At 34.0% G+C, this 13,232-nt stretch overlaps 1 protein-coding gene across 1 annotated transcript in view; it reads right to left on the bottom strand.

Moving 5' to 3' along the window:
- The window catches only part of DOCK3 (dedicator of cytokinesis 3), a gene marked incomplete at both ends in the record, with an annotated part of 182,953 nt that overhangs the window by 15,695 nt on the left and 154,026 nt on the right, over positions 1-13,232 (bottom strand). The window contains 8 exons of the mRNA XM_081319050.1: positions 4,143-4,282; positions 5,179-5,319; positions 6,537-6,658; positions 7,466-7,582; positions 8,366-8,449; positions 9,311-9,490; positions 10,899-10,985; positions 12,985-13,151. Of these exons, the coding sequence (XP_081175176.1) occupies positions 4,143-4,282; positions 5,179-5,319; positions 6,537-6,658; positions 7,466-7,582; positions 8,366-8,449; positions 9,311-9,490; positions 10,899-10,985; positions 12,985-13,151 (1,038 nt within the window). The remainder of the gene's footprint in view (positions 1-4,142; positions 4,283-5,178; positions 5,320-6,536; positions 6,659-7,465; positions 7,583-8,365; positions 8,450-9,310; positions 9,491-10,898; positions 10,986-12,984; positions 13,152-13,232) is intronic.

The raw sequence follows: 13,232 nt of genomic DNA, 5'->3' as shown, positions 1-13,232 counted from the left end.
TCATTACAGAAGGTCACTGCTCCTCCTTTTCAATAAATTCATGTTAGTGCAGTCATGATCTTATTAACAATAAATATGGCACCCTATTATGTAGCATGTGAAGGAGTAAGGACTTCAGTTTTTTTGTATTTAGATTTATAAAACAAATATATGAATGTTTATTTAATATCATTGATATTACATCAGTTGCTAATTAGTTGCTAATTACAGATATATACTAGAAATTTTATCTCAGTATTGTCATCCAAGAATAGCTAGTGCTTGTAGAATCCTTATGGAAGTTTTATCTGTGCTCTAAGTTCAATTCTGAAAGAAGGGTATGTACTAGATTAGAAATTCATAACTAGCATTTGTGAGGGAAAAGATTATATGACTTCTTACACTGTTAGTAAATAGCATTTTGAGTTATACTTTAGAATGCCAATAAATTAATCTGTGAAGCAAAGCTTCTTAAAGTTGCTTTATGCATCATGTTTTACTACTCTAAGAACAGAATATAACTATAGAAAATGGATTAATACAGGATACTTTTTATTTCACAGTGGTATGAATTTAGAATATACCAGCATTTTGCTAGACAGTACTACTTTCAATAGTACTTTGAGATTTTTGTAAACTGCAAATGAAACAGCTTGACACATTTTTTTTATTCACTAATATTTACTTCATGAAATAGAATAATATGCAAGGAAGAAAAGTATTCTTTTAATTTGAATTTCATGTCATGCTGGCTTATGAAAGGGCCAATCAAAATACTCAATATTTTGCTGGAAATTAAGAAATTGTTGGAAAAGTGTAGTGACTGACATATCGTTTAGGCCAACAATGATCCTCGATATCTCTATTCAGTTAGTCAAGGCTCAGTAACAATTTCTGAAATCATGGTGGAATCTATCGACACTGAATAGATACAGTGAAACCTGCTGATGAATGTGGCACATTTTCTGACTGAACGGGGTATGCTACCACAAGCTAGCAGTCTTAACAGAAAGGCCAAGGACTGAAAGAGCCATGGAGACCAATCTCTCTTCTCACCTCTAGAGGTGGTCCCTCCAGGACAGAGATGAGGCACATTGGTGGGGGCAGTGTGGGAAAGCTTGCACTGCTGCCGCCCAGGCTGTATCTGTTCTGTGGATAAATAGAGGGCTTCAGCCTCCAGAGTTGTCAATCCAGCACCCTTCAGCACTAAATTAAAAAGAATATAAATAAATATAAAAGAACTGAGGTAGATTGGCAAAGCTAGGCATTTGAAACATGAATTGTACCTTGCTTTAGTGCCAGTGCTTATTTGACGTATAAAATCATTAAAATAAAAAAGCACAAATGAACGAACGAAAACCTTGCTATTTTTGCACCAGGATCAATATGGTTTGCTAAACAATATCATCCTCCATGGTGGTTTCATAAAAATACATTATTAATGAAGCATCAAAATGATTTTAATTTTTCTATTTTACTATTTTCTAGAATTTCAAATTGTTTATCAGTTACTCTGGGGACACTGTTTAAAAATAAATGATAACATTTCAGTATATGTCATAAACATATACTGAAGTACATAAACATTTCTTTCTATATGAAGCTAAAAGAATAAAAAGTGATCATTTTGTTTGCTTTTTAATTCTTTTTGAGGGAAATGCTGATTTATTTATTAGCTCTCCATTAAACAGATTGTCTGGTCTCTCTAGAATCAAACAGTAGGAAAGCTTTTTGAAAAATTCAGCATATACAAATCCAATATGTTACCAGCAGTTACAATAGTATTTTTCTGCAAAATGCATACTGCAAAATGTATAGATTGATACAATTAGTTTACAAGTATGAGGTTACATATTTATTTATCCCCATTATTATTATATCATCTTACTAATGTTAAATACTTTTGCATCCATTTATATGTAATGTTCAGTCCAATATAAAAGGAATTGTTACATCTGGTACATGATGAAAAGAAAACAAAATTATTTTTAATGGCATGATTTGTCAATATACTTCCTCTGGAAAATAAAAAGCAATTACTTTTTTAAAAAGTGGGGAATGTTACTCAGAAGTGATGTAAAAACAAAGAAACTGTTACTTTCTGATTATATATTATACAGTTTACATATATCTATCCCAAAATATTATCTCAGTGCAAGAAATTCATGTTTAGCTCCTTTAGTTAATGTATACCAACTATTTACTGCCCCTATATTTAGAAGACTCATCTTTTTCTGACAATTTACTTAACGGTAAAAGATCAAAAGGGGTGTACTGTAGACCAGGAGCAACAAACATTTTTAGGACTGGTAGAAGCTTTTATAATTTTGAGACCAAAGTTGTTGATCAGCAGTGCCCAACTTTCTGGCTCTGCAGACCAGCAGCGGCAGTGGCAGAGAGGGGGAGGGGGTATGGTTCTGCAAGAGCAGCGGGTGAGTGTGTACATGTGCAGCTCATGCAAATGGAGCTTTGCACGCTTGTCCACTGCTCGCACAAGTGGAGCTGCGCACACTTGTTTGCTCGCCCACTACTTGTGTGGCCCAGTTCCAAATGGGCCATGGCCCAGTACCAGCCTGGGGCTGGGGACCCCTGTTATGGATAGTCTTGCAAAACAGTTTCTGGGAATAGAAGACTTCTGCAAAATGGCTATCATAAGAGGTATAACTAACTACATTTTGTCAGAAATCTACATGCTACTCCTATAACATCTCTCATAGGATGCTTCCTATCACCCATACATATTTTGCTCCTTTTTTCTGTGCCCATTTCCAAAAAAAAAACAAAAACCCTCAGCTAAAACCTCCAGATATATTTATATTTGAAGAAAGCATAAGGGTCCTGGGAACCCTGGAAAATTAGAATGATTTTGGAGGCTACCATTTCGCTTTGTAGCATTACATTGTCTAAAGTTTTATATTAAAGATTATTTTCAATCTAAGTCAGGTAGAACACAGAGCATGTTGAATGCCAAGGGACACCACACTGGGCATGTTAGTACCTTGGGGTAAACTTTTGGGAACCAAAGCCATGAGACTTTACAGAATAAGATGGCACGGAAAAAAGTGACTTATGACCGGTTTCCATATTTACAACCATTGCAGCTTACCCATAGTCACGTGATCAAAATTTGGACACTTGACAATGACATGTATTTATGATAGTTGAACTGTCCCGAGATCATGTGATTGCCATTTGTAACCTTCCCAGACAGCGTCTAACAAAGACAATGTGGGAAGCCAGATTCACTTAACAAACACATGATTCACTTAACAACTATGGCAAAAAGGTCATAAAGTGAGGCAAAACTCACTTAATGAGTGCTTTGTTGTAAGCCAAGAACTATCTGTGATCTCTTTTTGTACAGTGCATATTTCAACATTTTTTTTCTTTTCTAAGTATTATATCAATTATTGGGAAGGTCCTCTTTGTTTCTTTCTATCTATCTAAAGCTTTGAAGGCTTATTCACAATACAATAGTGAGAAGAGTTTTTTTATATCTCCCAATCCCCTCTCTAATTGCTTTTGTTTGGGTAGAATTAAACTGCAAGGCTGATAAACATAGCACAATCAGTCTGGGATTATCTCAGACATACTCCCAATTTTATTTCTATACTTCAGAATAATAGAATAACTATTATTGGAGGGACTTTGAATGTCTTCTAGTCCAACCCCCTGCTCAGGCAGGAAACCCTATACCATTTAAGAAAAATGGTTGTCCAATCTCTTCTTAAAAACTTCTAGTGTTGGAGCACCAGTATTGGGATTCAGCCGGTTCGCACCATTTCGGCAGAACCGGTATCTAATTTTTTGTTGCCCAGGCCCAAAATGGACTTCCAGAAGAGGCATCCACACAGAGAACTGGTTGTTCACATATCTGAATCCCACCACTGTGGAGCACCCATAGCTTTTGGAGGCAAAACAGTGATCTGATGTCAGAAAGATATAACATTGAAATCTCCTGGATATCCCTTTGTACTGTTCTAAGAACAGAACCCCAAAATATCCTATAGTGTCCAGGAAATCTAGGCAGAATATGGTACTGCAGTTGAAAGTCACTTTCTGTGAGATGCCCTGTTATATAAATTTAATAAATAAATAAAAAGCAATTATCTCAGCCATTTGTAGGACTTTGCATTACTTTATCTTAAATGCCTCATTCATACCTCTTGCACTAGCAGGTGCAGAGTTGATCATTTGAGATGGCGCAGAATGGGTAGAGCTCAAGCTTGAGGTGGAAGGACTGGCCTGGGAATAAGCAAAAACAACCCTGATAAGTAAGTTCAAATATTTATTATTAAGGAGCCTGTGATGTATATGACAACATTAACAAGATGAAGGACTCGGGGGAAAATAGATTATTTATTTTAAATACTTATAATGCCACCCATCTTATTTGTCATATCCTTCGGTGGCTCACAATTTGCTTCATAGCACCTTTATCTTGCATAATTAATACAATTCATATCCAATATTGCAAAATATACCCACTAGCGCTTTCCATGCAATGTAAAAGAAATCTACATTCCTTTAACTTTATACTTCAAGTTATTATTTGTACACTCAGGCATATAGGACTGCACTATTTGGGCCAGTATAAAATTTTCAAATTCTTCAAACAGAGTAACCAGGTATAAGAAGTTTATCCATCCACGACTCTAGAGAAGCAATAAAAATGCAAAAGGAACAGCAGAAAGAAGCTTTTGGTAGCTCTGGAATATTCATTTTACCTCAGCAGGTGCAGAAACCTGGAAGGATCTCACAAAGGACAAATAACGGAATATAATGTCTTTCTCATCAAGACTGGTACCATGGAGCCCTTAGATCAGGGGTGTTAAACTGCCAGCCCGCAGGGCGGTTTCATCATACCGAAGCAGCACCCACCCTATTGCCAGCAATGCAAAAAGAGTTGCGATATGTCGTGACACGTCACGTGACGTGGCGAGTTGGACACCCGTGCCTTGGATAGAATCCTTTGGAGAACTGTGGCTCCGAAGAAAGATATTTTGCCTAAGGCCTCATAGGCAAGTTAATGGCATAAGACAAGGTGTTAATTGAGATTTCTCAGTTTGTAGCTCAGTCTATTACCTATTATGCTACAGTAGTAACTTCTACAAGCACATTGTATGTAATCTATAGTTTTCTGTAAAATAGTCATGAATTATATATACTGCTTGCAATGTGTTTCTAGTATATTTGCATGATACCTGCATGTGGTACACATCCTCTGCGTTTTCTCCAGCAGAACTGTCTGTTAATATAACCATATTTCCTGTTTCACTTGATGTATGGGAAGAAAGGGAAGATGACGAGTGTCGGACCGTACCCAGCATATTCAAAGGGCTACAAAAAAAATACAAAACTGCTATTAACAAATATTTTCTTAAGCTTTTTTAATGAAGAAAATTTCATGCTGAAACATGCAGAACTTTGAATTCTTATACAGGTCTGTTCGTAACATGTACAGACAAGCATTTTTTATTTCTGCATGGAAAACATTAGCAAATTAATACAAACACACACACACACGTTCCCAAATGGAAATAGTTAAAACTAGCGATATAAATATTTTCATCATACTATTCTCTTTTGGAATAAACAGCAGAAGATGAAGAAAAAAGTAGTTACTGTATTCTATCCAGATATTGTCTTTTCTTTTTTAAACTAATAATCTCTCTTTTCCAAGTTCTCATTAATTCCATCTAACCCTCTTTCTACTTCCTCTCAAAAATATTAATTCCTTGTTTGTATATTATTTTTGCAATTCAGTCTTCATTCATTTTATCACTATGATCAAAAAAGCTGAGTATTTCTTTCATACTGATTGCTTTTGTAATTCAAATTTATCCGACAGCACCCATTAATTTATGACTCTGTTCTGGGTTGATCACACACACTTAAGTAATCCACTTCCATTTCAGCATATGTTTTTCTTGACACACGCAGACTTTCAGTTCTGAATGAATCATGGTTTTATACACAGCCATTTTGGTTGAGTTGGGTTTTTTTTTAACAAACATTCATTCATTCCTGACATCTAGCACTATTTTTCTACTTACATTTGCACATTTTAAAATTTCTCCATCCATTTTCCTGTCTTTAATAAATATTCTAAGATGCACTAAATCATTTTCTTCTTTGTATTTTCATCATTAATGTGTAACTTGCAATCATTCAGCCTACACAATTATCTTGGTCTTCGATAACATCAATTTTCAGATATTAATAACTGAAAAATTATTTTTCTATTAGATCTGGTTGATAATCATTATGATCTTATCATTTTATTACCTGTTAATGTCAGGTTACTACATAAATAGTAAGAAATAATAAATGTTCAGACAACAAAAACAATCTTATAGGAAATTTAATCCCACAATAATAAAGTAAATTTAAAAGTCTGGCCTTTTATTTATTATAATTTTGAATACTCCAAAAGTTTTGTTAATGAGACTTTTTAGTTACACGTAGCAGGTATATTAATTATACAATTTCAGATGTTACTTGAAAATGCAGATACAGAAAGACTCTTCTAAAATAGAACGTGTTTAAAATAATACCTGTGGCGATGCATTACTTTGATGTTCTCTGGACTCATTGGACTGTGTGATACAAGCATACTGCTGCGTGGTGTGCTTGTTCCTGAGCAGGCTGGACTCAATTTTTCCAGAGTGGGTAACTCCTATAAAGGGCATTAAATGCTAGTTGTGAATGGATACGGAAGACTATAAATATTGTTTATAAAACTGGATACAACCAATATGGTCTGTCCACCAGTTCTACATGTTTAGAAGATAATACAAATAAAATAAGCAAAGATGAAGAAATTGAAAAATTGAGTCATGGTGACAATATTCACTTCTAAAACATAACAAGAAGATCAATGGTAGAGACAAAAAGTATGGAAATTCTGTATCTTAGAATAGCATTAATAATGTTTTGTTTAAACTGGATTATTTCTTGGCATGGAACCACAACGTGAAGGTAATAATATCACAAAGGCACTACATTAACAATGTGTGTTTAGTGGAAAAGCTCTATTTATTTATTTATAAAATTTATTGGCTGCCCATCTTATCACAGAATCTTATCTCAATGCTGAATTTCAGTGAAACAAAAAACAAAATGATTAATATAATTCGATTTTTTGTTTTATACATGTAATGAAAACTAAAATATGTTTATCAGCTCATTTACTATCAGCCAAACAGTTCTTTCATGTATTGTCACTTGCAAGTATTGACTATATATGGATAATGAAACAATCAAGACCATGTAAAATAATTCACTGGAATAATATCTAATTGAGGAAAAAGTTAAGGTCCAATGGGTAACTAGACACGAGTGGTATCCAAAATGTATTTCTGTTAACATCATACATCTCAAGTGTTACTAAAAATTCTGTCTCAAAGTTTAAAAGTACAAATTTATATTTATTCTATTTTATAAGACATATTGGATAAGGTCAAAAATACTGTTATGAACTTACATGGTACAAACTAGATCGCATCATTTGAAATTGGTCAATTAATTTCTTATGGAGTGGACGCATCTCAGGATGTACAAACTTCTCATGTACTGCCAGACCTATTCCTAGGATATGTACCTATTAAAATTAAAATCACAACTTAATATTCAGTTTCAATGAGACTACAGTATAATGTTTTCAATATTGCAAGCTTACTAAAAATATTTAAACATTGTAGCTATTAAAATTATAATTCATGATTGCTAGATATGATTTCCAGATTTTACTAGTAAGAATTGTAAATGATATCTAAGCAATAATTGATTTACTTCCCTGGTAACTATTTTGAAACAAACTTTCTAGTAGCAATGTTAAGACTATGAAATGATAACAGTTTTAATTGGAAAGATAAAAATGCAGATACATATGAAAGGTATTTGATAAATTGAAACAACCTAGCACACTGGCATTTTTTTATCTGAAAAGGAAATGTGAGTTTGAGATCATAATCTTTTTAAAAAGATTTGTTCTACAAGTATGTGCACTTCTATTTACACTACTGAAGATCCAAGTGGCTAATACAGGTTAGCAAACAGCATTTTTTAGATTTGCATTGTCCCCACTTTCTTAGTTTTCAGTTATTTTCAAGTATCTGTATTTGTTTTATACATCTGGTACATAATGTTATAAAGGTGGACATCAAATTCTACATTTCTACATTTTTTTTGTTTTGTCATTAAATCCTATAGTTGTTTTAGAAGATGAGCATAAACCAAATATATATGTAGTGTAACGTTCTGGTCTTCAGTATTTTATATAGTTTAAATAATTCCATGTTATTTTGCATTACTGTAGATAATATTAAAAGAAACAAATTTTATTACAGTATTATTTATTTTTATTTAAAAAAGATAAGAATACCTGTTCATGCATCAGTTCTTTCAACTGTGTGATTTTTTCTGCATCTCCAGGATGAGAGGAGATATAATCCCTATCAAAAAATGCCTGGAGAAGAAAAATTATAAGTTGTACTTTGGTAGCTTTATTTTTTATACATGACTATGGAATCCATTTTAAATATTTTGTCACCTTCTCCTCCCATTTTATGCAGCCTATATTTTCCCCATTCTTGGATTTTGTAAATTCAAAAGCCAACACATATAAATCAGTGGCAAAGGAAATTTGCTCTAGGATAGTGCTAAGCAATTTTTAGTAGACCAAATTTATTTTAAATTTCAACAGTAATACTACCAACATATTTCTTCACAAAATCCTGAAACTCTCATTTATTTCATTGTTTATTTCCACTGAACAGTAGATGAGAAATAAGCGATCATCAATATAAAAGTGTTTTGTGGATTTTCTGCATGCAGATAATCCAGAAATAATTTTACTAATTTACATTTTAACTAAGATCAACATTACTTAACAGCTTAGTTGTTGAAAAGTAATGAATTCCTCAGCAATTGTCACTATCCTTCTCTTTAGACATATATCCAACATTATCAAGATAATGACTTTGATTATTTTATTAACACAGCAATTTCTAAGGAGCATTTATTATTTGTAATTATTATAATTACAAACTTTTATCTTTTCAATGAATTTCATATTTATACAAACAATAAAATATGATGCTATAACAATTTACTTATATACAGAAGGTAGAATGACCCAAAATAAAATAGCTACTGTTGTTTAGACTAGAATACTGACATAAAGCTAAGCATTGTGTTATAATTATGAAAAATTAACAGTTTCTTATATAATTAAACATTCTTATATATTGTTAAAGACAACAATGAAATACAACTGTATTGTGAAAAGCTGCTGAAAGTAACAATAATCAGAGAAGTCTGAATTTACCTCCTGATAACGGGCTATGCCACCATTCACAGCAGCGTCAATAACTCCATTCAGGCACATACTGAGTAGGTTAATGTTCCCATGCATTTGTTTGTGTTGATACTGGCTTATCAGTGTCCTTAGCTCCTGATTTTTGTTCTCTACTACTTGAATGGCATTTTCTAGTGGGCTTACTTCAACCTATAAGACATACAAGCATGTATCAATATTATCATATATCATTATCATATACCTTCATCATAAGTATAAATAAATGTAGTGCCTCTTCATCCCTTCTAATATTATAAAAATTATCTCTTCACATTATATCCCGTCTCTTATCTATAGGCACATTCATAAAATATCATCAGTCTGGGTGTCAGCAGAAAGCCCAGAAGTAATAACACATCTTGTTTTAACCTTATTCAAATAAGCTAACTTTATATTCCTTTCTTTTTCTTCTAATAGTCTTCAGTTCAGACAAATATTGTTGTAGGATTTGATTTCTTATCCCATCACATTACAGTTCTTCAAGTTTTAATACGTCATTTTTGCAAATCCAGTAAGAAAAAATTATTCAGGTCACTTGGTTTACCATTTGTATTTTCCTTCTCATTTTTAAAACAATGATCAGTTTCTTTTGTATAGCCAATGAGACATCCTTTTCCAAGTCCTTCCTTGTAAATCCACTTTCAGTATCATCCCTGTCAGTCAGATAAAATTTGTTCCACATCAGTCATTTCTTTAATAACATCTTTTGGACATAATCTATCCATAGAGGTAGATATCATGGCTGATACTGTTGATATTATGGCTGCTAATTTGGGGGTCCATTCTTCAAAAGTCTTCTTTAATAGTTTCAATGTTATAAAGTTTTGCATCATTTTATAGGTCTTAGTTAATTAACACCAAAAATAGGCTTGTGTTTTGTCCTTCTGCCTAGAATGTTTAGTCCCATCTACTGTCCAGTTTTTAAAATCATAAAATAAGTTATCTTTATGTCTTGCAAAACCCGAAAGAGATATACAGTATCTCTAGTGAGAAGTTGTTCTTTATTAATTCAAAATCTTATTGTAAAAGTTTCTGTATTCCAAATTTATCTGAACTCTTAATCTGTTTGTAACTTTTAAAGATCAATATTTTATTTAACTTTTTACTCTTTACTTCAAATTCTTTAAATTCACATGGTATTTTCAAGCATTATAATGAGCAATTTACAGAGTAGTTAGAAAGTGAGGTTAGCACACCTCACTTTCCTTTAAAAGGCACCAATTGCAATTGCAAGCAAGAGGACAATTCCCGTTTCCCAACAGTTGCAGTTTCCTTGCAGGAAGCAGCCATCCTGAGCATGTATGGACAGGTTTTTGTCCTTTCTTTATCTTGAAGTTCCATGGTTCTCTGGTCTTGTTATGGTTGTCAGTTCCATTTTCGTGGAGACATATTCAGTGGAACACTCCTCTCCGGGGAGACCTTTTATTAAATTAGTCTTAATTATGTGAAACACTCATTTGTTACAAGCACATTTAACATTTTATTTTATCCATTAGATAAAAAATTAACCACTCTTTCTCTTTACTTTATACCTTAACTTACAAAAATAATAGATTACCAATTCTCGTTTTTCCACTTCAAACCACCGAGAGATTCCAGGTAAACTGTGAGTCAGGGTTAGAGTGGTACGTTCAATCCACAAGCTCTACAAAGAAAAACAAAGCTTGGTAGAATAATCAGGTTTTCACTAAAGGTGGGTCAAGAAGGGGGCAATTACACATGATGGGAAGGAACTATTCCAGAGAAGGGGAAGTGACTGAAAAAGTATATTTATAAGGTCCCCAAAGGTGAAAAGTATTTAATTGAGTGAATGAGTGATCTTATTGTGTAGGCAAACATTACAGGGAGAAAACAGTCCTGCAGATAACAGGCTCTGAACCATGAAGGTGAGAACCACACTTTGAATTGCATTCAAAAGGCAACTGGCAATCAGCTGCACTAGTTGCCAGTTGGCTTCTGAATGCAATTCAGAAGTTATAGGTATGTTTCAAGTGCATCCATCGTTTCTCAAGCTGCTGCATTCTGGACCATCTGCAGCTTTTGAATGTTCTTCAAGGGAAGCCCCATGTAGAACTTAATATAATAGTCCAATAGACAGGAAGTCATTCCTGTCATTCCAGGAAAAGTAGCAATTGGCAGACTAGATGAAAGCAAATTCTTTTTAACCTTAACTACCCCTAGCTCCTAAAGCAGGATCCACTAGTTCAACCCTCAAAATTGCGAAGTAATTCTGCTCAGGGAAGTACAATTCTATTTAGAATTAAGGATGTAATTTTACTGGAAAGTGTCAGAAATTTGCAGATGATGGGTCTTGATCCCCTGTGATCCTGACTGAAAACATCATTTTAGCAATTGCCATGATATAATGTTTTCCCCCCACTCATAAACTTCAGAGATGGTTCAGAAGCATACGTACAGTACTATTGAAAGCTGCTGGGAGACAAAGAAGGATGGTTGCATTACTCTTATCTCAGTTCTGCCAGATTAGTTTTTAATTGTGCTGAAACTAGGCAGAAACTGGGCTGAAACTAGGCAGAAACTGGGCTGAAACAGATCCAGATAATCTGTTGTAGTCTAACCAAGTAAAATTGGGCCAAGCAATGATTTCTTAAGGAGAGGGTGCATCATCACCTCTTTCAAAGTATGCAATAATATACCTTCTTTCAAGGATGCATTTTACCATCTCCCTGACTGAGCTTTCTATAATCTCCTTGGCAGTTTTTACCAACTACTGTAGAAGGGGCAGAGGTCCAGACCAAAGGTAGTTGGGTTGCAAAGGATCAGATCACACACAGGATCAAACTCATCTCAGATAACTCAGATAACACCCAAGGACTCACTAAATTCCTCTGAAGCTGCTCAGCTGGCATCAAGCTCCAAGTGAATCTGAACAACTATGTCCTTCAGATGCCTAAAAGGATTTTCACAGTGGCTTCTTATATGATCTTCCTGCTTCTTCTTACCCAGTGGGATTTTTGTCACTTTGGAAAGAGCTGCTGAGCAGCAGTTTGTGGATACAATAGGAGAGTGAAGAAATATCAATATTTTGCCACTGTCATCACTATGGTGTAGACCTTGATATGGGCTCTTATCCATGCTTGGTCATATTCTGCTTTTTGTTTTGCTCCAGTAGTACACTAGTTTTTTTTAATTATTATTATTTGTTTCATTTCATGGAACTCCTCAAAAAAGCAACAACCTCCCTCTGTCCTCCAAGTCTACAAATTGGGAGAAGACATTCAAATGCAATTTTGTTCACGGGCACTGCAACTTTCCTATTTCAGCGGGAAGTTCAGGCCTTGGCTTCTGAAGCATCCTCTAGAAACTAGAGAGTTCCATTAGCTCCCTCAGTCAGATTAATCAATCTGTTATTGCACAGTGCTGTGCATGCCTAAACAGAATTATGTCTTATAGAGCTCAACAAGGGTTACTTTTGCACCAGTTGAGCTGCTTTACAAGATCTACTTTTATATCATAAAGCTGCAATCAAATATTCAAAGATTTTAGTTGCTATTATTTTTCTCAACATTAAAATTGTTTAACACTTGCTTTGAGGATAGCAATAATGCTATGAGCTCTTACATATGTCTAAAAGTTCAATATATTTTGCATAAAAATGTTAATATATTAGGAAGAATTAGAACCTTAAATTCATTTTCCTTGTCTTTGGGGCCCTTGTGAAAAGGCCTATCATAGCGGAATTTCCTGATGTTGTTAACTCGATAAAAGCTCTTTATACGATCAGGGACACGATCCATATGTAGTACATCAATATTGTCAGGAATTGGAGTCACCGCATAGATTTGCAAGTCTGTAATAAGAGTCCAGTCAAAGGAAAAAACTACATACAATACAAAAGAATACAGATTAGCCTTACACATTGCATAGTAAT

This window comes from Vipera berus (assembly GCF_964194415.1).
Source record: "Vipera berus genome assembly, chromosome: 2".
NCBI classification, from domain to species: domain Eukaryota; kingdom Metazoa; phylum Chordata; class Lepidosauria; order Squamata; family Viperidae; genus Vipera; species Vipera berus.
This window is presented reverse-complemented; position numbering and strand designations above follow the sequence as displayed.